The sequence below is a fragment of the Epinephelus lanceolatus genome, chromosome 10 (assembly GCF_041903045.1).
Source record: "Epinephelus lanceolatus isolate andai-2023 chromosome 10, ASM4190304v1, whole genome shotgun sequence".
NCBI classification, from domain to species: domain Eukaryota; kingdom Metazoa; phylum Chordata; class Actinopteri; order Perciformes; family Serranidae; genus Epinephelus; species Epinephelus lanceolatus.
This window is the reverse complement of record NC_135743.1, coordinates 4280521-4304763: the sequence shown is the minus strand read 5'-3', so window position 1 is coordinate 4304763 and position 24243 is coordinate 4280521. Positions and strand designations below refer to the sequence as shown.

At 43.7% G+C, this 24243-nt stretch overlaps 1 protein-coding gene across 2 annotated transcripts; it reads right to left on the bottom strand.

The window, feature by feature from the left end:
• Window positions 1-24243, bottom strand: ndufaf6 (NADH:ubiquinone oxidoreductase complex assembly factor 6). Of its 2 annotated transcripts, none has more exons than XM_033639739.2 (9): window positions 23837-24243; window positions 21618-21717; window positions 21212-21334; window positions 20864-20920; window positions 20381-20483; window positions 19871-20004; window positions 14016-14117; window positions 8122-8178; window positions 1-1347 (listed from the first exon to the last, which is right to left on the bottom strand). In XM_033639739.2, exons 1-9 carry the CDS (start codon window positions 24022-24024, stop codon window positions 1219-1221), a joined length of 993 nt encoding a protein of 330 aa, XP_033495630.2. In that variant the 5' UTR covers window positions 24025-24243; the 3' UTR covers window positions 1-1218. The 2 variants fall into 2 exon arrangements, with proteins under 2 accessions (XP_033495630.2, XP_033495631.1); XM_033639740.2 differs by having other exon boundaries at window positions 21614-21717; window positions 23837-23976.

Sequence of the window (24243 nt, the reverse complement as noted above, 5' to 3'; positions counted from 1 at the left end):
TCACTCTGTAAAAACGATCTTTAAAATAGAAGTATTAAAGTTTGGTCAAACCACAAGCTTGTGATATAACGTGACAAAGACAGACGTCTCTTCCTCGTGTACTTGGGCTGTAAACTGTGATGGATGTTTTCAGTCGGACAGTCGTCATCATCCTGTTCACCTTCGTCTGACATTTTTCTTGGTTTGTTTAAAACCCGTCTGATCATCTGACTGCTCCTGTTCCTCGACCTTAGACTTCTTCGTGCTGATGTCACCATGTTTCCAGATCTCAGTCATTAACTTAGATGATATTATTATTGTTTAGGGCTGCAGTCAAATAAAGAAAATCTTGGTCAACTGAAATTCTACCTACTCTCTTACCAATCGATTCTCTGCAACGATGTAAAGCGGTTTTGTCTCAACGCGAATCTTTAAGGGCTTTATAATAAACTGTGTACTGTATCACTGAAGCAGAGCTACATGTGAGTCTGTCTCACCTTTTCTGATGAGAAAAATCTGACATACTGCAGCCTATAGACGTTAACTCTGAGGTCGACAGTGTCATCATAACTTTACTAATGTTAACTATCTCTGGAACGCATGTAGGAGACTTACAGTGTTTCTCCCAGAAGCTCACATTCCTTTCAGAAGCTTTGTGATCCAACTTTTTGGGGACTTTGTAAAATAAATCTGTGATCATAAATCCAACGTTGAACGTCTTCTGTCCGACCAGTCGACCAGCGAACCAGAAGACGTCAGCGCTTTTGTTATTAATGAAAATGATTGGCTCAAACTACAAAAACAAGTTATAACAAACTGGAATTACCCTTTAAGCTCACATAAAACATGTGGTCACCACCTCTACGTTCAGGAATAAAATACTAAATGCTTTAATTCTGGTGGTGACACTCATCTCCAGGGAACTCTCTGGGCTCAAACACTGAGCCTGAATATTTTAAGGATCAGAGCTGGTGTGTGAGCCAGAGGTTGAGAATCAGCGGTCAGTGTCTCTGCTGTGATCTGTGGTTTTTATTAAGGAGACAAATTTCAGTGGTTTAAACAAGTCCGGGATTCTGTGTGGACCTGAGGCAATGTGTGCTTCAAGTACAATCCCCCGGAAAGGTGACGTCCTCTGGGCTTCAGTCCTGCAGCGGCGTATCATCTCTAGTCAGAGGCAGTGAATCAGCTGGGATCACTGCAGGGGGAGAAAGATTAGGAGGAGGAGGAGGAGGATTGATTTCAGTAGGTCTTCTTCCAGGAGCGGAAGTACAGCTGGAGGGGGAGCAGGGGGTTTCTGTTTTTCAGGCTGGGGTGGAAAACATCAAAGTCTGCCCTCCTCACTCGCTGCAGGTAGTCCTCCAACACCACCTGCAGCACACAATACCACAGAAGAAAAGTTTGTTTCAGAATAACCAAGACAAAATAGATGGACTCAGTGATTTAAACCAGTAAAAACACTGAATAAACCAGTTTAATGCCCAGTTCAGACCAAAGATTTGCAAAGAGATGAGTTGAAACAAGCAGCTACTTGCAATGGGCCGTTCTGCAACGTTCTAAAAACCTGCCAGCTCACACCAATGCAACTAGATGAGACAGTGTATCATCTCTAGTCAACAACTCTCTGTGCTTCTGATCTGTAACGTTGACAGGAAGTGACCACCATGAGACGGCGTATCATCTCTAGTCAGCAACTCTCTGTGCTTCCGTTCTGATTTGCAGCTTTTCAGACTTATTTTGTGCCTGAATATAATTTGATAGTGATGAAACGGCAAAAAACAGAAACAAAACCAGCATCAGATGGACTGGAGAAATCCTTTACTAATGGCAGGAATGGGTGATGACTTGAACTTTAAATTTACCAGCAAAAATGCCAATGAAAAATGACAAAGAAGTGCCCCACTACATTTCAAATTTGTTTAAAAAATGTAACAGGAGTTTGTTTGCCTGGTCTATCAAGAGGAAGAAAATAGTTTGGCAAAATGGTAGGAAAAAGGAACCATCTGTCTGAGTTGGCCATTTTCCTTTTCCCCACCTTGGAGAGAAACACACACGTTGGAAAGTTGAATCGGAAAAGAAAGAAGAGTGAAGACTGTCGCCACGATCGATACATTTTAATAATTTAAACATGGACGTACAACAGTCTGTTTTAGAAGAGGTTCTTCAAGAAACTTGTCGGGTACATAAAATAACCTCTTTAAAGCCGCTACAGAAGTTTTGCCTGACGAATTTAATTGACGGAAAGGCGCATCCATCGAATTCTGGATCCTGTCTCTCTTGCCCTGGTTCCAGTTGCTTACCAAAACAGACACTAAACAGCCCCAGACTAACTTGAACAGCAGACTTCACTACAAGCTGATTGGCTGTTGAAACAGGTGACGTGCTTTGAAACCAGCCGCTGGCCATTTGACCAGCTGAGTGTCAGGTGACACCATCAGCTGGCTTGAGTCGAGCTCAGACCAGCCAGTTCACACCGCTGACACTTTTCTCTGCAACGTTCTAAAACAGTTTTGTCTCGTCGCGAATCTTTGGTCTGAACTGGTCGTTCATTACAAATCAGTCAGGGCTGCTTATAATGTTGGCCGATGCAAAGACACAAATGTCCCGATCTAGAGCCAGTGTTTGGTTTGTCTGTTCGTGGCTACAGTAGAAACATGGCGGTCTCCGTGGGTGACAATCTGCTCCCTATGTCGATGTCTCATTCTAAGGAAACGAAAACACAACCAATTCTTACTTTCAGGTGATTATACACTACAAAAAACATCCTTGTTACATTTCTTGTCTGTCGATACATCTGGACCTTTAAATTAGATTGAACTCACCCTGTCCCTGTGCTCTAATGTCCCAGTGAGGTTTGAGTAAAGACCTACAGAGGTCAGTCGGTGTGTTTAATGCGCTCTGCTCTGTTTCCTGCTGTTTCATGCAACACTCATCCCAACCTGCGATTCATCAGAATTAAATTTTCAGCGAGGTGAGAAAGCACGAGCGGCTGTGTTGGCTTTTTCACGTGGACAAACACACTGAGCTGGAAGAGCATCACACACACACACACACACACACACACACACACACACACACTCGAACACACTCACATGTGCCCACAGCTTTCAGTGCAGCGTGACAATCATGATTGTACATGCAGGAGGGCAGAGTGGTTTTTACCGTGTGCAGAAGGCCTGCAGTGTTTCTCTCAGTGTTCTGTGTTTACAGCAGGTCAGCACGGCGTCACGTTTATAGATTTATGGCTGAAATGTTTACTGAGCTGTTCTCATCAACCTGCAGTTTGTAATCAGCGTTTTAATGAAGAAGAAAACAGCTTCTGAGAGTGTGCAGTTTGCAGTCAGTTTGAACTCTTATGGTCTTCTACTACGTTTTACAATTACAAAGAAACTCTGGAATGGGTTTTTTGCAGGAACAAGGACTGTGGATTCTGTCTCTTTGTTGCCATCGTAACATCACTCACTGGTTTATGGACTCCTGTTCTGAAGCCTTGAGTTTGGCATTTCAGCCATTGCCATCTTGTTTTTTTGGAGCCAGAAGGGACCATGTGAATAATAATACTAAACTTTATTTATATGGCATCTTTCAAAACACAGTTACAAAGTGCTTTACTAAACCCAATAAAAGACAAATCAATAAAACAAGATAAAAGCAATAAAATACAGAACACACATAACAGAGTAAAACACACAATAATAAAGCAGTTAAAATCAAGTAGGTTATCATGAGTCTGAGTTTGCAGCCCTGATCTTCTCAGGCAGGTCTTTCTGTAGTCGTGGAGCTCTGACTGCAAAGACTGTCACCTTTGTGAAATAATCTAGACTTCAGAACAAGAAGAAAAGATTCATCTGAGGATCTCAGGGTGCGAGAAGGAACATAGGGCAATAAAAGATCTGTTATACAACTTGGAGCAAGGCCTCTCTGGGCTTTGGAAGTAATCAATAAAGTCTTAAAATAAATGATAAATTATTCTATTATATTTCAATGGGAGGGCAGAGGAGTGGAGGAGCGAGAGGTGAATCTGACTGAGAAGCCAAGGACACTATCAACAGACAGCCTGTCACTCAAAGAAGCCTCGCCCTTAATTGCGCATAACTTTAAGCCTTAAAGCCTCAGTGTGTAAAAATGGTGAGTAACAGTGACATCAGCGGTCACATTCTAGATTGCAGGGCTCACTCTTGCTCACTCGCTCACCCCTCCCGTCGGGTAAGTGACAGTGGCCTATCTCTAATTGTTTTGGTAACACGAGCAAACATTAGCACAGTAATGCTAAAATAACACGTTTATGTTATAGTCACAGCACAGTGCGGCAAATATAGGTTGATACGATTATAATATATGCGTCTCCAGAGTGTTCTTCCACAGGAGTTCTTTCCACCTGGAATAAGCAACGCCGATATTCACTCGCGTTTTGTCCCATCCTCGCTTATCTGATCTTTTTCTTTTGTTTGGTGGCGTGGTTTCCCTCTTACGGGGCAAAACATGTGTGTGCTCCTCCATTTAAAGTGCGACAGAATCATAAAAGTACAAAGCAGGTTCACGCAGAAGCTGTGGGGATGGACTCGCTTTTGGAGCCAGCCTCTAGTGGACATTAGCGGAACTGCGGTTTTTGGCACTTGAGGGTTGCTATCATTCTGTAGCTTCCCACTCGTGTTCCTTAGGTATTCAGAAACCAGTATTCTCGTTTTGGTGACAGTGTGTGTGTGTTAGGGTCAAAATGCTTTTTTCCTCCAAAAGCCCTTACAAAAATTTCCTCACATGACTGGACGTAGGTTGCTATTATATACAGTGTTGGTAATAACAGTAATTTATTATGTTTTAGCTGTAATGAAGTCATAAAACACCTTAACAACAGAATTTCAGGTAATGCTGTTATATTTACAGTGTCACATAACACGTAACCACCTGAAATAAACTGTTTATTGTTTTCATTTATCCACACTGCTCCACTTCCACCACCGAAAAAACACCCCCAAAGGTTGTTGTCTCATTGTTCCATTCACATCTCCTACAACACTCGTCATAGTGACTGAATCACACGCCATTCTGTTTGTTGTGCTAACCTAAATGTTTGTTTATTGTCTTTTATACCATAGGCCCGCAAATATTTATCCATATGTCATAATTATCAGATTTTGTCAGTCTGCCTGACTCTCCCTGTGTCCAAGGAGATTCATTTAGTTTAAAAGGCCCAGGCTGTTTAATTGTTCTATATCACCATGCTATTATTAATATAAGCAGGAGACTTTAATATAAAGTGGTAACCACTGTATGTGAACACATGAATGGGTCAGACCTGAACGTGGCCCTCATCTATTTAAAATCAACATCAGTTCTCCTGAGCTGCAAGAACGTATTACTCTACACAGAGAGTAATATGGTAACTTATTACTTTCAAATGAGGGTAATGACTAATATGTAATTTATTACATTTTGAGAGTAACTTGCCCAACACTTAATCCCTTCATTGGCTCCCTGTTGAGTTCAGGATCCAGTTCAAAATTCTCATTCTTATTTACGGAGCGTTACACCGTCAGGCTCCCTCTGATGTAGCTTAACTACTTCACCTGTATTCTTCAGCTCGCGCTCCTCAAACACATACGCTACATTTGTTGTCTGTCCCTCGCACTCGCCTTAAAACACGTGGTGATCGAGCCTTTGCGGCCGTAGCACCTCAATGTTGGAACGCTCTGCTTGCTCCCGTACGGTCTGCTGACTCTGGTTGCTTTTAAAAGCCAGCTAAACACACACCTGGTTAGACAGCGTTTGGGTAACTCGTTTGTACCAGAGCTGTACTTTTTCCAGTGTTGTGTATTGCTGTTGTGTAGTGTGGATTCTGCATGTTAACTCAATTCCAAAGCTCACACAAAAATCTGAAAGCACTTAACGATGGAGGCAGCAGGTAGATCAGCGACTTCAGTGAGCTGTGAGGGAAATGATCTGTTTCTGTCACTGGACTCTGGTGAGTCACTGACTGAATGAGAATCTGGAGCCTGTTAACTGTGAACAAGTCTGTGTGTTTTTTTGTTTTTGTAAATTTGTTTGCCAGTTATGAGCCAGTTCCCCGAGGAGCTTCTTATGTGAAAGTCCCAGAACACAGCGAAAGGATCTTTTTTTTTTGCCAGAATGCTTTCTGAGATATTTCACGTGACAGATGGATGAACTGATCCTGAGGGGAAACACAAACTCACGTGCACTGATACTAAATGTTTTCTCCTGTTTCTGGTTTTAATGATCGCCTGCGTATTTTCACTGCCAGAAGCACCAAACTTCTGCCGCTCTCAAACAAACCTGACGTGCATTAATGTTAGGACTACAAACACGTTTAAAACTCTGGACGAGACCTTCTGACATCTAAAGAGAGAAAAATCAATGACTCAAGCACACCAGGGGAATTATGTTTTATTCTGTTTAACTGAATATCACCAAGACACCTCGAGAACATATAATGAATATACATGTGCAGATTTCAGTGAAACACAGAGAACAGATTGGCCTCAGGCTAAAGAGCAACAGTTTGATGCTGTTCATGTTTATTCTGCTTTTTCAGCCACAAATATAAATCTAACAGGAAGAGCCTTCAGCTACGTTTCCACCGAACAGTACGGTTCAGTTCAGTTCAGTATGTTTTTTTCTGTCTCCACAGTGAAAGTTGTGGATGGTACCAACAGAAGCGTTCTGTACCGTCCCCATGTTTGGTCCCCCCTCTGTTGGGGTACCTAGCACACAGATCTGGTACTAAAAGGTGGAGCTGTGAACACTGCAGTCTGATTGGTCAGTAGAGGACGGTCACTCTGCTCAGGGCTGAGTTGTGTCTGGTTTTGAGGCTCATGTAACCACTGTTCATACTGTGGAGAGTTTTATTACTAAACTGTAACTATAAAATGAAAGGATGTTTTGCTGCCTCTCACAGCAGCTGGAGTCTGAGAAAAAATAACTTCATTCACTGGGCCGACTGCCGGCAACTTTTAAGGTGGAACGTTAACTTGTAATGTTACTCAATGCATGAGTTGATGACGTGAATCCATCAGCACACCTTAAATTTCACTGTGACAACTTTGACCATCACTTTAGTTTCTATGTGACATACATTCTTAGTAATGAGTGGATCTTCAAGTGTTTTTAAATATCCCATGGAGAGAGACTCTCACTGCAGCCTGTTCTATTTCGTTGTGAAAATGTGGGCGTGCAGCCTCGTTCTGTGGACGATAAACCAGGTGCAGACTTCCATCTGTGTCACCGCTGATGAGGAAATACAGCGAATGCTGGACGGAGCAGTGAGTGACAACAACCCCGCCCACATTTAAGAGGACTGTCTGAACAGACCGAGGGTCTAGGTACCATGTCTGAAGGGTTACTGCTGGTTCCAAAGGTACTGGACTGAAAGGGTTTGGTGGAGACGGGGCTTTAATTTTCATTAAGAGATGTTTAATAAATCAGTTTAACTAACACTAATGTGTGTGTGTGTGTGTGTGTGTGAGTGCTACTTACAAACAGACAGGACCTTTACGTGAATAAATGTCTTTCAACCCTTTGAAACCTGGAGTTTTCTTATGCTGCATTCAGATGCCTTTCACAAGCATTTCAACCTTTAAAGCCTGAGTGAATTGGTTTGGTTTCTTTTAAAAACATGCTTAAAAGGCAACGAGCAACTTGGCAAAAAATGTGACAAGAAATATGACAAGAAAAATAACCTGAAAAAGAAATTAAAGAGAGGGGGAAATTATTAAAAAATTATCAAAAAACTAGAAGAAAAAAAAAACGCAGAGAAAAATGTATTTATAATTATTATAACTGTATTTTTAAATTATATTTTTCAGGTCATTTCCTTGTTTGTTTGTTTATTACTATTTGTCGGAAAACTTTCCTGTAACTTTTGGTATTTTCTTGCTAATTTTTGGGTCATATCTTGTAAAGGTGCTCACTGCCTTTGTCGTGTTCTAGAAAGGAATCAGGCCATTTGCTCAGGCTTTAACGGGTTAATGTTGCTGTCATATATGTAATGTTTTTCATGAATGCTTATTTAGAGTTTGGAGTTATTGTAAGACAAATTATTTTTTAAATCATCAGTTTTTTCCCCAATATTTACTACTGATCACTGCCCCCCTCGGTTTGTCCCGCAGTATTTGATGTTTAAAGACTCACCGTCTGAAGGAAGGCCAGGCTGGCAGGTGCTGGGACATCACTGCTAAAAGATCGCGCCTGAAAGAGAGAGGACGACAAACAGAAATCAAACTCACAGGAAAAAACAAAGTAGGTTAAACCTGTCCGCTCCTCAGACTGCATCCACACTGAGCCTGCCACATTTCTAAACACCATCCATGCCTGAAAATGACAGACATTTGGTTTGTCTAGAGATTTGTCAACCACACAGAAACACCGGAGCAAATGGAAAACAGCTGATTCTCTTCTTCATTCATTTCCCCAGATTCTGACATCCTGGCTGCAGTCACACACATCTAGAGGTGCTGTTCATTAAATGATTTTCCTAAAAGATCAATCGTTTCATCTATCTGCGTGTGTCTATACCTATACGTGAGCTTTTGGAAGCATTTCCACCATTAAAAGAAAGATCAAACTAAAAACAGACGTGGCTACAGATCACTGAGAGGCTTCATTTTTTACTTCAATCATTATGCCCTGTAACTATGCGCCCTAATTTTGTCTTACGGATTTAATTTTCCAGTTGTGTTTTTTCCTGCTGTATGTCTTATTATTATGATTATTTTTCAAGCACAGGAGCCGGTAGATGTTCTAATGACCGGCATCATTTCTGCAGAAACCTCCTCTGTTGTTCTTATTAAATTAATTAGCGTAGCACTTTTCTAATTGTAACCGAGGATTGGACCGCCAAGGCCCCTGCCTTGGTCTGCTGCCCAATCCACATTGCACCGAACCCCATGGGACATGGAATGTCACCTCTCTGGCGGGGAAGGAGCCGGAACTTGTGGAGGAGGTTGAGCGCTACCGGCTAGATATAGTTGGCCTCACCTCGACACATAGTTCCGGCTCTGGAACCCTAGTCCTTGAGAGGGGTTGGACTCTCTCCTTTGCTGGAGTCGCTCCGGGTGAGAGGCGGAGGGCCGGGGTGGGCTTTCTGATAGCCCCCAGACTTTCTGCCTGTACGTTGGGGTTTACCCCGGTAGACGAAAGGGTTGCTTCCCTGCGCCTTCGGGTCGGGGAACGGGTCCTGACTGTTGTCTGTGCTCATGCACCGAACAACAGTTCAGAGTACCCACCCTTTTTGGAGTCCCTGGGACGGGTGCTGGACAGTGCCCCGACCGGGGACTCCATTGTTCTGCTGGGGGACTTCAACGCTCACGTGGGCAATGACAGCGGGACCTGGAGGGGCGTGATTGGGAGGAACGGCCTGCCTGATCTGAACCCGAGTGGTGTTCAGTTATTGGACTTCTGTGCGGGTCGCAGTTTGGCCATAACTAACACCATGTTCAAACATAAGGATGTCCATCGGTGCACGTGGCACCAGGGCAGCCTAGGTCGCAGGTCAATGATTGACTTTGTAGTCGTATCATTTGACCTGCAGCCATATGTTCTGGACACTCGGGTGAAGAGAGGAGCAGAGCTGTCAACTGATCACCACCTGGTGGTGAGTTGGATCAGATGGTGGGGGAAGACGCCGCGCAGACCTGGCAGGCCCAAACGAACAGTGAGGGTCTGCTGGGAACGCCTGGCGGAAGAACCTGTCCAGATGATCTTCAACTCCCACCTCTGGGAGAGCTTCGAATGCGTCCCGAGGGCAGAGGGGGACATTGAGTCCGAATGGGCCTTGTTCCACTCTGCCATTGTCGAGGCGGCAGTTGCGAGCTGTGGCCGCAAGGCCGCTGGGGCCAGTCGCGGCGGTAATCCCCAAACCTGCTGGTGGACACCAGAGGTGAGGGGAGCCGTCAGGCTGAAGAAGGAGGCCTACAGGGCATGGTTGGTCTGTGGGTCTCCGGAAGCAGCTGACGGGTACCGGCGGGCCAAGCGGAGCGCAGCGGCGGCAGTCGTTGAGGCAAAAACTCGGGCGTGGGAGGAGTTCGGTGAGGCCATGGAGGAAGATTATCGATCGGCTCCAAAGAGGTTCTGGCAAACCGTCCGGCGCCTCGGGGGGGAAGGCGGCAACTTGCTCACACTGTTTACAGTGGGGGCGGGGAGCTGCTGACGTCAACTGGGGACATTGTCGGGTGGTGGAAGGAATACTTTGAGGAGCTCCTCAATCCCACCAACACGTATTCCAGTGAGGAAGCAGAGACGGGGGTCCCGGGGGCCTGTCGTCCAATTTCTGGGGCAGAAGTTGCTGAGGTAGTGAAACAACTCCGAGGCGGCGGAGCCCTGGGGGTGGATGAGATTTGGCCTGGATATCTCAAGGCTCTGGATGTTGTAGGGCTGTCCTGGCTGACACGCCTCTGCAACATTGCGTGGACATCGGGGGCAGTGCCTCTGGAGTGGCAGACCGGGGAGGTGGTCCCCATTTTCAAGAAAGGGGACCAGAGGGTGTGTTCCAACTACAGGGGGATCACACTCCTCAGCCTACCCGGTAAGGTCTACTCCAGGGTGCTGGAGAAGAGGGTCTGGTCGATAGTTGAACCTCAGATTGAGGAGGAACAATGTGGTTTTCGTCCCGGACGTGGAACCGTGGACCAGCTCTTTACCCTCGCCAGGGTGCTGGAGGGGGCATGGGAGTTTGCCCAACCAGTCCACATGTGTTTTGTGGATTTGGAGAAGGCTTACGACCGTGTCCCCAGGGGCATCCTGTGGGGGGTGCTCCGGGAGTATGGGGTTGGTGGCCCCTTGCTAAGGGCCATCCAGTCCCTGTACCGAAGGAGCATGAGTCTGGTTCGCGTGGCTGGCAGTAAGTCGGACCTGTTCCCGGTGAGGGTTGGACTCCGCCAGGGCTGCCCTTTGTCACTGGTTCTGTTCATAACTTTTATGGACAGAATTTCTAGGCGCAGCCGAGTGGTGGAGGGTGTCAGGTTCGGTGACGGGAGGATCTCATTCCTGCTTTTTGCGGATGACGTGGTCCTCCTAGCTCCATCGAACAGTGACCTCCAGCTCTCGCTGGGGCGGTTCGCAGCCGAGTGTGAAGCGGCTGGGATGAGAATCAGCACCTCCAAGTCTGAGGCCATGGTCCTTGGCCGGAAAAGGGTGGATTGCCCACTCCAGGTCAGGGGGGAGGTCCTTCCTCAGGTGGAGGAGTTTAAGTATCTCGGGATCTTGTTCACGAGTGAGGGTAGGATGGAGCGGGAGATTGACAGGCGGATTGGGGCGGCGTCAGCAGTGATGCAGGCGCTTAACCGGTCCGTTGTGGTGAAGAGGGAACTTAGCCAGAAAGCGAAGCTCTCAATTTACCGGTCAATCTACGTTCCAACCCTCACCTATGGTCACGAGCTCTGGGTAGTGACCGAAAGAATGAGATCGCGAGTACAAGCGGCCGAAATGAGTTTCCTCCGCAGGGTGGCTGGGCTCAGCCTTAGGGATAGGGTGAGGAGCTCAGACATCCGGGAGGGACTCGGAGTAGAGCCGCTGCTCCTCCACATCGAGAGGAGCCAGTTGAGGTGGTTCGGGCATCTGGTAAGGATGCCTTCCGGACGCCTCCCTTGGGAGGTGTTTCGGGCATGTCCAACTGGGAGGAGACCTCGGGGCCGCCCCAGAACACGCTGGAGGGACTACATCACTCGGCTGGCCTGGGAATGCCTCGGGGTTCCCGCGGAAGAGCTGACAGAAGTGGCAGGAGAGAGGACTGTCTGGGCTTCTTTGCTGAGGCTGCTGCCCCCGCGACCCGGACCCGGATAAGCGGAGGACGACGACGACGACAACAACAACGACGACGACGACGACTTTTCTAATTGACTCACAGTGAGAGGGAGAGGACATCACAACAGACAGTAAACACAATTAAAGCATGCAGGAGGAAGCAAATCCTCATTTTTATTATGTATTTATTTACACTGAATATGATCACATGCTGTAACAGCTGGGGACATTCTTAATTGGTATAAACAAGCTTCAAATAAAACAGAACGCTGATGAATGTTTTGGCAGCTGCTTTATGAGAAAATCACCCAAAACACAAAAATCAATGAGGCATGTGAGCGGAGGTTAATGAATCTACAAACCAATCAGCTCCAAACTCATCAGAGCTTCATTAGTAAGTTAACACTAAAGCTAAAAGAAGGATCCAGGACATTTTTAATCACTCACAAGACACTGTGGGCACAAACTGAAAACCCATCATCCGACACTGACTTTACAAAATGGCACAGCGTTTTATTCCCACTGCTCGAGCTCTGTCACTAAGTGGCTTGAAGTGTGTTACAAAACAGAACTGCTGCAGGTATTTCACTTCACTCTTCTCTGAACGCAGCCCTAATTTGAGTCAACAGCTGCTGCACTGAACAAAAATATAAAAATTGTGAGCTTATGCAACATGATTACAGGTTGTGCAATAAAATTGTTTCCAGGAGAAATGGTTTGTTTTCCAGGTTGTTTTACCATTTCCCAGGACTTTCTATTTGATGGAGAATGTTATAACCCATTCTCCTCCACACCTCCAACCACAGACCTATACTTGTCTTATTTAGGGGGACAGGGGATCTTTAGGGGGGGACAGCAGGTCAACAGTAGATGTCACATAGAAGTGTTGTACATCACGTAAAAGCTGGGAACCAGCTGCACATAACACCTCAAGTTTTCTCCTTAAGTATGACATTTAAGGCTTAATTTCTCCTTAGCTGAGGGACTTAGGGCCTGTGCACATGCTACCTCTTTAACCACCTAGATAACACAAGGTCGGGCGCTGGGTGCTACTCTTTGTTGTGCCAGCTTTCAAGACGGATTTCAAGCTGAAATCCTGAGTGCAGAGCTGATCTTCTTCTAGGAGCTGTTTAGAAGTGTGTAGGCCTGTCGTCCATGGGACATATGTAAAGCTCTGGGTAGCCCTGCACTAACATGATCAACTTTTCCGTGTTTATCAGACTGAATATTTACAGAAGAAGGGAAAGATATCTGTCGGCTGTGATTGGTTGTTCCTCGTCACATGACATGCGGTGCGCGCTGCTGCGTTCCAAAAGTTGAACTCAGATTATCTCAGAGCGCAGCCATCGCACCCCGAAAAATGGGCGCTTGGGAAAGTCTGCGTCACTCTGGCGTTTGAGCACGCCTGCCACGTGTCTACACTGAAAACAAAGAATTTTAGGGCGCAAAAAACATGTGTACGGCCCCTTACACAGAATCCCTTAAAATGTTTCGTTAGATAAGGGAAAACGTTTACTTGTTTACCGCGTTGAAAGAGATTTTACAGCGGTAAAAGTTTCCATGGAGATGGTTTGTTTGCTTGGACTCAGAAAGCTGGCTTATAGTTAGATAGTGAAAAAAGGCAGACGAATAGAAGAGAAGAAAATCATACTAGTCAGAGGTGGTCGCACAAAAATCTTGGTGTGTTGGGTGTGTCAGAGGTACCTTAAGTTGTTTTTTTTTTTGGTACCTTGCTTTAGTTGCTAAAGTCTTTTGTGCAACGGTCCAGAGATTCCTTGAGTGTAAGACCAAGACAAGGAGAAATCCATAAATACTCAAGTGAACATTTTAAGGAAAACCTTAAGGAGAAGACTTAAGGGTGTTTTGTGCAACCTAAACTAGGACTTAAAGGACAATCTTTACAACAATGGTGGCTGCTGTCAACAAGATGAACCAGATAAAGGCCGTTCTAAATCAACACGTCTTCTCATCATCGCCCAACATCATGGTAGCTTCACTTCACTCTTGCTCATCAGTGTGGACTTACAATGCCGTTAGATTCAGCTGGTTATGTTCGTCTCTAGTGACTGATTGTGGGAAATTCAAACCCCGCTCTCCCACAGAAATCAGTGAGAGTGGACTCAGCGTCAGAGCGAAGATGGAAAAGGATTTTAACGAGTTGAAACTTCTGTCTGATATCAGGCAGAGTCTAAAATAACCTCTGCAGCCAGGTTCAACATCTGCTGGAAATCTGGAGCTTCAGCAGCCACTCATGTTTCGTTATGTCATGTGAGTGTGGTACGTACGTGTTGTAGATGTACGTGAGCCTGACTGGCGATGTCGTACACCACATCCCGGACGTTCTGCTCCCGGCTGCCGCGGATGAAGTCCTCCTGAGAAGCTCCGTGCTGCACAGACACAGAAACAAACATACTTTACAACACCGTCTATCTCTCCAGTGCAGCCGCATCCAGTTTAGCTCCACTTCACACCAGAGCTGAGGCGTCGCTTTCATCTGTTGAAAGAAGAAACTTCTGATGCAGCAGCAGCGGAGTCTGACATGATGCTGCAGGGAACACCACCCCTGCTCTCACACACGACCAGAACACACTGCAAGAGACTGCGGGGAAAACTTTCAGATCTGGACTCTGATCCTTCATCGTCGTCTCCACTTTGATTCATGAGGTGCACCTTCAACTGACTTACACCTCATATATTTACTTTGTATTGTTTCTACTGCTCTGTTCATTTGAGATGAATAAAGTTTTACTTAGTGTTTTCCTTTCAGTGGTTTCCTCTTCTTAATATAGTTTCCTGTAGTTTCTCTCTTAGTCTTGATGAAACATTATTCATGCGCAGATCCTTTGAAGAATGACGAGCAGAGTGAATAACAGACATTTTCTTTGTCAATCTAAAACCTCTCAACAGACGTGATTACATTTCTCCACTTGTATATCCTCTCCTCATCACCTCAGACCTGCAGACTGTGATGACTAAATTAAGGCTCTCAACCAAACTGATCTAACCTCAGATGTTACCTAATATGAGACCAAAATAACAGGACAATTTCCTTCCAAGAACGATTTCAACTGGAAAAATTGCCTGAGGGTCGACTGAATGACGCGAAAGATGAGGCAGGTAATAGCGGAAGAAAAGCTGGAGAGCAGAAATTACTTTTAAGAGAGAAGAAGAGAGGTGACAGAAATCTGCTGACCTACAGGGGAGATAATTCAACATAATTGTAACTTTCTGGAGCACACACTTTTAACAAATTAAAGTATCTTATAGATTTTTAGTAGTAATGAGATCCTGTTGTGCTGTGTTAGCTCACGCTAACTGGGTGTCAAACAGCTGTCAGCAATCGGCACTTAACGTACCTCATATAATCTACTCTGCAAAAAAATTATGGCTGACTGTGACTAGGGCTGGGCCATTTAACAACTATCGATATATTTTCAAGCAAGATGTAAATTAAGACAACACTGCTTATATCGATATAGGGTCAAGTTGCGTTACATAACACATACCAGTGTTCATATCTCCTCTCTCACACTCCCCATGCCACTCACTCACAGTTTCTCCATCAGCACTCAGAGACACAGAGCTGCTCCTCTGTTTAATCTGTCTGTTCATTAGTCTACAGTGAGACATCGGTCTGTATGTTGCACGTGCTACGCTAAATCATTCTGTGAGGTGAATGAAATGATGGCAGTAGCACACGTGCAGTACAACGCTGCGCTGCTAGTTTGTGTGTGAGGTGGATCGTAGTGTGTTGCCATTCTTCTTGGTAGTAGGGTTGGGTCGGTTCTCGGTAATACCAGTTCCGTTCGGTACTCCGTCTTGGACCGTGTTTTTTTTTTTTTTTTTTTTTGAGACCGACCGGACCGCATACGTCATTTTACGGCGGAACGTATGTGGAGCTGAGTCCGCGGAAGTCCGCCCGGACTAAAAGCGGACGTCCGCAAGCCCTGTGCGCACAAAGTTCAGATTTTACGACCGCGCGGACTCCGCTCCGCGCACCAGTGTCACACAAAAGACTGCTCAGCATGTATTTTTCACACCGCTGGGATTTTTCACGGACATTTTTACAGGAAACTACAACGCGGAAGTGCGCTCAACTATGGAAGCCCGAATGACTGTGGACATTCCTCACGTAGTCCACTCCGCTTATAGTACGCCCGAGTCTGTGAGCACCTGTGTCTGCCTCTTCGCCAAGCGCACAGCGAGCAGGAGAGAGAGGGGGTTGGGGCGGGGACTGAGCTAGGGGGTGCGAGTGCGCATGCACCAAGGCCTTTGTTTAACAGTGACAGGGAGTCGATAATGGCGGACAATTTAGTCTCGAAGAAGTCAAAGAATGCGCCACTATGGCAACACTTTGACTTTGAGCCAGACGAAGGAGGCAACCCTTGTTTGCACTGATTGAGTAAGCTGCAAAATTTATTTGTGAGGAATAAAAGAAACAACGTGTTACTGGCACTCTGGTGTCCTATGGTTGTTTTTTATTTTAAATGAGTCAATTGCGCCCCCAAGTAGCGAAAATCCGGTATTACCGACTTGATGCGGTTTTTAAAAAAAAAAACGGACCGTTTTTTTTTTTTTTCCCCTCATACCGACCCAACCCTACTTGGTAGTCGTAGTCTAATGTGTGACACTGAGACAGAGCCTGGATGCAGGCGACAGATGTGTTTTAAAAATGCAGCGACAACACAGACGTTTCATACACAAGACGTATATGACAAGGACAAAGTATTGGCCTCTCTGTTGATGCGCTGTGCATATGTAAAATTAATGGCCTAGATAAAATAAAATATGTAAATCACTTTCCAGCACTAGATTCATTTGAAAGGCCAACAGATGGAAAATGACTTTTTAACTCCGCCCACAAAGATTTTTAATTGTTTCAAACCTACTTGATCCTTTTATGGTCATGTTATAGTTCAGTGTCCTGAGCTACAAACCTTTGAACCTCTGTAGCTCCAGTGCTGTGTGCAAAAAGTTAACGTACAGCCCTGCTGTTTATTATTTTACATAATTTTTCATTTCCACGTTGTGCAGCTGTTTATTTTCAAACAGGGAAAAAATCCCTGTCTTTGCATTTTATTTTGATCTCAGTCTGTTTTTATAAAAGTGCCTGTGACAAGGCTTCGGTACGTAGTGGATAGTGCCGGTGCCCCATATGCAAAGGCGATTCATCGCTGCTGCAGTGGTCGCAGGTTCAACTCTGGCTTGCGACCCTTTCTGCATGTCCACTCTCTCTCTCTCCCCCGATTTCACCCTGTCTCTGTCCATAAAGGCTAAAAGCCCTGAAAAAAAATCTTTAAAAAAAAGAAAGTGCCTGTGACATCTCAAATGTGGCTCTGACCTGCAGCTGAACATGTGTCCCACTTCATAGAAAATACCAAGAGATATATCGTGTATCGCCGTTCAGCCTGTAAACACTGAGATATGCATTTTTTTTCCATATTGCTCAGCCCTAAGAAAAATCAAGGCTCACAATAATGAATCCTATATGAATCAGTTGTGACTGTGTTTGATTGTTGATCTGTTTTTGTACTCTTCCTCTTCCTCAGCTCGAGTGTGTTTACATCCATCATGCGCATTCAGTCGAGTGTCACAGGAAAACACTTCCATCTGTTGACTCCTGCTTATTAATTAATTAAATTCAATCTAGCTTTACATCTTCAGTGATGAGTGAGTCACCCTGCACAGGGAGCATGAGCTAAACGGTTCATGTATATCAGCAGTGCCCTCTTCAGGCGGCAGAGTGAAGGTGGTGTGAGGTGAGCGAGCTCAGCAGGCCTCAGGTCAAAAGCATCATCCTCCAGCTGAAGATTTTAAGGGCAGAGCTTGCATGCTTCACGCAGCGACCCAAATACATCTGCACGGTAAATACACCCCTCCTCCCTCCTCCACCCCCTGCAGCAGCAGCAGCAGTTTGTTGTTCTCTATGTGGGACAGATGGCCCACACAAAGGTTGCAAATTGTTTGCGGCATTATTTGTTTATCTGCATCATGGATGTATCTCAGGGACGAGGGTTTAGATTAGAGGCTCTCTGTGTTTCACCATATGGTTGTTGTGTAATGATCCCTCCGTTTGTGCAGGACGACGATTTCATTACTGCTTCCACAGGAATATCATCTGACATCATGTCAGAGCCGAGCCATGAGTCAGCACAACGTGGAGAGGCATGTGTGTGTGGGACTGCCTTATGTCATCTTTGGAGGAAAAAAACATCAGATTTTAAACCAGCTGAGAGTTCAACTAGTGTGTGTCTTCACTGCTGTCCAAGTGAGGTCCAGGTTTAAGTTACAGTTAATGATGTGTCTGTGTCCACTGAGGAGAGAAAGACTCTTGAAAACCGTCCTCTTAAATAGCAGAGGTTGTTTTGATGTTTTTATAAAGAAATGACTAGATCAACTATTCTGGTAATGGATTCATTGCTTTTCTCATTTTTCAAGCAAAAAAGCTACAAGTTCAGAGGTTCCTGCTTCTCAAACGTGGACATTTGCTGCTTTTCTTTATCATATACGGCCCCACTTCCATCAATAGCTTTTAGTATAGATCCTTTGGAACCAAAGGTACCTAGATCCTAAATCGTGGGTGGGGTTGTCGTCACTCACTGCTCCATTCAGCTTTCACCGTGTTTCCTCTCCACTGGTGATGCAGAGGAACGTCTGCACCTTGTTCACAATCCACACAACGAGGCTGCATGGCAAGATTTTCAGAACAAAAAAGAACAGGCTAGAGTGAAGCGAGATCTATACTTCTGCGTTGAATTGCTGCTGTAATAACGGCTTAGGTTCTCTGTCGACGCCTGTCATGCCCCTCCCCAGAAATGTAACTACATATCACAGTGACGCAGACCTCCTGTCTGTTTCTGTAAGCTGAAACCATTTCCCTCAGTGGAAACAAAGCTTTGATTTACTTTAATTTCACAGATAAGAAGCAATAAATTGTGAACACAATAAAGCCTCCACAAGTTTAGGCTAATTTAAACAATGCACAATGCCTTGTGCTAATAATGTTAGCATGTTGCATTTGCTTGGAAAACGTGTTTAGTATAAGACAGTTGTTTTGTCAGTGAACCTTGTGAGCTGTAATGGAGCCGAATAATGTGACGTTACCTTTGTTAAATGTTGCTGTTGTCCCTGGCTTCATATGAACAGGAAATCTCAGCTTGTCGCTAGGCTAATTTATACAATGTAAAATGCCATAGGCTTGTGCTAATAACGTTAGCATGTTGTATTTGTGGGGAAAATGTGTCCAGGTAAAGACAAGTGTTTGTCTGTGAATGCTGCGAGTTATTGTGAAGCTGATTTGTGTACTTGTGTTTGAAACTGTCTCTATTAAGCCATGTTTAATGTGTGTTTAATGTGTTCTTTTGAATCAACTAAACGTCACAGCACTTCACAGAAACTCCACCACCGACTAGTGTTTTGGAGGTGTAACTGCAGAGTGACACAAACACACCACCGCACAAGTATAAATGCTCACAACAGCGTAGGCCACGTGCGTAGGCTATGACAAAGGCTCCACACAGAGCCAACACACAAGTTCAAATCTGCCTTGAGAGTCTGAGTCGTTGTCAGGCAAGAGCAGCAGTGTCGTGCTGCCGGAGCGTACAGGAATGACACTCTGCCACGTTTTTTTTTTTTTCCAGATTTCGCAGTTCACATAAGCCAGTTAAAAATTGCTAAATATTTTTTAAACTATTGAAGCTCCAATCATTACTGAAGCATGTCATCCAAGAGAGACAATAAACACAAATGGAATGATCAGAGTTTTCATATTGAAATCACGTCATCAGCTCACACAGTGAGTAACATGCGAGAAATTTGTCCTAACTTTAGACTTTATTGTATTTTGGGAAACGTTCTGTATTTAACAGTGATGCATCGAGCACTTTGACTATTTTCTACAATGTTTAAGGGTTGAAACATGTTTATATATCTCAGAAAAAGACACTGTTCTGCTATCTGTACCAAGGTTTGGACATCAAACTGCCTCTGACTTTGATTATTTTGTCACATGACACTCAGACCAAGAGAAGATACTGTCGCACTCAGTGTAGATAACAATCATCTCCGTGCTTTGAACTGAATTTTTGTGCTTTATATCTTTTTACAGGTCAATACACGTAGCAGTGAAGTGTCGACTCACCAGCATGCAGATGTCCATGGGCAGATAGACTTTCCGTCGGCTGCTGTGATAAGGAGTCGCTCTCAGACACGTCACGATTCCCTGAGCTTTACCGATGTGACTCGCTGCGTGGTCTGCATGGACGTTTTTCAACCCTAAAAAAAAGAGCAAAGGACAGACACACACTTACTTTAACTGGCTGAAGTCTGCTGTTGGAGCCTGGCTTGGAAAATAATCACAACTTCTCATCAGTTTTCATACTGAAGACCAAATCCTGACCTTCGTCCTCATCTTCAACCACCTTACTGCCAGTAACAAGGGAGCAGTAGTGCAGTAAACCTAACCACAGAGGACATGTATCATCACCTGTGCTTAAAGGAAAACTCTGTAACACTTTATAAATCACACGGGGTTCCCTGGTAATACTTGTCCTGTGTGAACGGGGCTTAAGACACAAAAACATGAGTCCAGGTTGTGAAATACCACACTACCCCTTTAATGCTTGGCGCCACTAGCAGCACCTGCCCTTACCTAAACACTCCAGCAGCAGGTATATTAAAGAGGACTGTGTGTTCTCTGAATACTTCTCCAGCTCCTGCAGGTTTCTGTAGGCTCTGTCATCCAGATCCTTCTCCTGGTAACACACACAGTTACAATGACTGATAGATGACATAGTTACATGTTAGTTTACAAAGTGTTTATAGAAAGCAGTGGTTTGAAACAGGACATCGGGCTTCATTCACAAACAGTGCTGGAAATTAGCACCAGCCACCGGCCAAATGTTGGTGACATTTACAAGTAGCTGCTTTACTCACCGGACAAAAAAACAATGGTTATGTGTTGGCAGGTAGACAGAAAGATAATTTCCAACCCTGTTCATCGACCATTCTTAAGAAGACATTTCCTCTCAAAACACTTACGCAGTTTTTACAAAGATTCTGACATTCAGCAGGAGAAGGCAGCGGGTGACTATAAAGAAGGAACAGATCATGTAAATGAGGAGTTGTGTCTTACTCTCTCTGTTATGATCCTCAGCAGCCATCTCTTGGTCAGGCAATGTTTCCTCACCGCCTGCAACACATCATCCACACTGTTAAACAGCTGAAGTGCTCCAGTTAGCCAGTTTGATGTCCCTCAGCTAAACGTGAACACAGTGACCAAACAGAAACACACTGTGTGGTACATTTATACTCAAGCTGGACATGCGAAAGAGTTGCTATTGACATGACAATAAAAACAACTGAAAGTAATGACACTAACAACCTCAGCTTGCGTCAGTCGGTTTCCGTCACTGACTACTCGGCTGATTTTGAAACCAAATATTTAACGTGACTGCTCTGCTCTCTATAGGTCCATATTTACCCTCCACAGCTCGGCGCTGACCGGCTGGTTCGGAGGCTCGTCTCTGTAGATTTCTTCTATGGCCGTCTTCCAGAACTGCATTCGCATCAAGCCAATGGTCTTCTGGGAAACGGAGTCCTTCACCTTATGGAGAAACAAATACAGGAAGGTAATTGTTCGACAAGGTAGTTTGAAAAGGACTGGGATCAGAAAATAGACAAAGTAAACTTTTTTTTTATTATTATCAGGCTTATACTTGACATTACCATCATTATTATTATTGTTTTATTTTTTATTTTATTTCAACAGAAGCAGACGCAGTAACCTAAGAAGTGGTGCCAACAGTGTAACAGTAATAGTAGTTCAGTAATAACAGCAGTAATATCAGTTATCATTACTCATCCTGCCTGGCTGTAGGACTACCTGCCTGTGCCAGCTCCACATTAAAAGCTCTCAGAGCCAAAGAGGAGCGCCGTGCCTCCTCTGGGAGAAGGAGGGAGGACACGAAGCCGTCATAGTCTCTGGACCTGAGAAAGAGGGGGAAGAGATGGAGGAGGAGAGAGGGAGGAGGACAGACTGATGAGATGCAGTTGATTTAATTTGTCCATAGTTAGAGTTTCTATTTCATTCTTTATTTTCAAAACTTTTCCACAACTTCTCACATAAGCTTAAAAACATTTTTCGATGATCGTTTTCATTTTGTCCGAGTTCAACTGCACAAAAGTGAGTCAGCCAATACAAAAATTTTCAATACAGCTTTTTCTTTGGAAACCAAGAGATGAAAACTTTTGATATCATCAGAAATATGATCAGCCTCCACCACAGCCGCTTACAACAAAAGCTTTTAAAATAAAATTGAGATTTGTTTGAGACATTCAGCAGTCTGTGCTGAACAGCTGCTTTCATTTTTAACACATTCCCAAAGTCCATCTTTTAAATATACACAATAAACTGTGTCGTTTTTTTTCCTAAAACACATTTCAATTGCTGAAAAAGAAATTTCATCATGAAAATATTCAATGACTTCACCAACTTGTGAAGCGATGTGAAAGTTTGTGTTAATTCTGACTGAATATGATCATACAGCCTGAGTCAGCAACCTGACTGAAATAAAAGGGAGGTACATGAACACGATTTCATAGTTTGAACAGTTGAAACTACATTTAAACAGAGGCAGAATGTAACTATATACTGTTACTTAAGTACTGTACTTAACTACAATTTTGAGGTACTTGAACTTAACTGGAGTATCTCCATTTTCAGTTACTTTATACTTTGACTCTACAAAATTTCCGAGGCAGATTCTGTACTTTTTACTCCACTACCTTTATTTGACAACTTCATTTACTTAATAATCAAGTAATCAATTGAAATCAGCCCCACTTTCACAAGCTGCAACATTAAAGTGATGCTTACACATGATGTATCACCCAATAATAGCGTATTATAAGATGGGAAATTCTGCATAACGCAGACTTTTACTTTTGGTACTTAAAGGGGGAAAAAATCAATACAGCAATATCATATCATAACACAGTGCCAAGTATCAATTTTTTATCATATAAATGATCAATATTACAAATACAAATTAAACTTTAGGTAGCCTACTGATATAATATAATGAACTGCGTTTTCAGTCCACTAGATATAAAAAAAAGGCTGAAGTGAGATGAACAGACTGAAAACTTTATCTTATGAGATAAAACAGATGTTGACAATTTATAATCAATTTATCAATTTATAATTGAGAAAAGGTAATAAGTTGTAATATATTTTATCACAATACTCAGCATATCGCAACATATTTAAAATGCAATAATAGTGTCTCATGACTTAAGTATCGTGATAATATCGTATCATGGATCCTCTTCTACTTTAAGTTCATTTTGATGCTAATTGTTTTGTATTTTTACAGGGATGCATTGATAATATCAACATGTCATCTGTATCACCAAATATCGACTTTAAAATGAATTTTCAGAATCAGCCATCATGCTTTTTCTTATTTTGCACAATGAATGAATATTACATATACTGAAAAGTATTGTATTTCATGTCTCCATCTGCTGGTGGGTCATCATGATAAGAGTATGTATGAATAATGTGATGTTATTTCCACTACAGAAGAGACTTGATGATCATTAAAATTAGGTGGGAAAAAAGTGGATATATTGATATCACTTATCGGCCAAATGAGTTGTTACATATCGGTATACTGGATATCGGCAAAAAATTCAATATCGTGCATCCCTAATTCTGACTCAATTTAAATGCAGGACATTTACTTGTAACTACATGTTTCTCAGTCAGATGGATGGAGCCGAACTGAACAATAACTACAAAATATCTAGAAAGTACACTTAGTTTTTAATAATATATTCTGAATGTCAAGAATTCTTGCGGTGTCTTTATTTACACCGGATTTTTTAACGAAGTCTGGCATGAAGCTGTCTCAAACTTCCAAGTTTTACTTCCACATGTGAGTTATCCTTTTACATGAGAGCTGAATCTCTTTAAACTAGGGACAGACGGTATCAGGACATATCGAGCCGTTAAATAAAGCGGTCACCTGCTCTGTGAATGTAACTTAACTTCACTTTAGCCGGCCGGTGTTGTTAGCAGTAAGCTAGGTGCAGTCAGACCCACCTGACCAGCTCCAGACAGTACTTCTCATTGAACTGGGAGTCTGTTGTCGCGCTGGTTGCCGCTCTCACACTCTGGATCTCAGCCGCTCTCTGGACACAGATGCTGGGTAAAATCTGTCTGTGAAGAGCGTGATACAGTGACGTTTTACTGCTCAGTAATCCATGTTTAGCACTGATGCCTGCTGCCATGTTCCCCTTCAACTTTCACCCTTATGTAGCTTGTGTCACGTTAAAAACATTCCGACCAGACTTCACTTTAAAATACGCTTCATTTGATTAAAAAGAGTCTCTATTCATCTATTAACATTAATACACCTTACAGATAAAATATGAAACAGTAAATGTGTTAGATATCGTGTCAGAATCACACAAATATATCAGTGACATAACATGACCGTTTGAATAGCA

Bases quoted from the DNA above. Each gene is read 5' to 3' on its own strand.
- ndufaf6 (XM_033639739.2), bottom strand. From the start codon at position 24,024: ATGGCAGCAGGCATCAGTGCTAAACATGGATTACTGAGCAGTAAAACG. The intron at 20,484-20,863 runs GTAAGACACAAC...GTGTGTTACCAG, and splicing joins TGAGGATCATAACAGAGAGA to GAGAAGGATCTGGATGACAG. The intron at 20,005-20,380 runs GTAAGGGCAGGT...TCTTTTTTTTAG, and splicing joins CCTGCTGCTGGAGTGTTTAG to GGTTGAAAAACGTCCATGCA.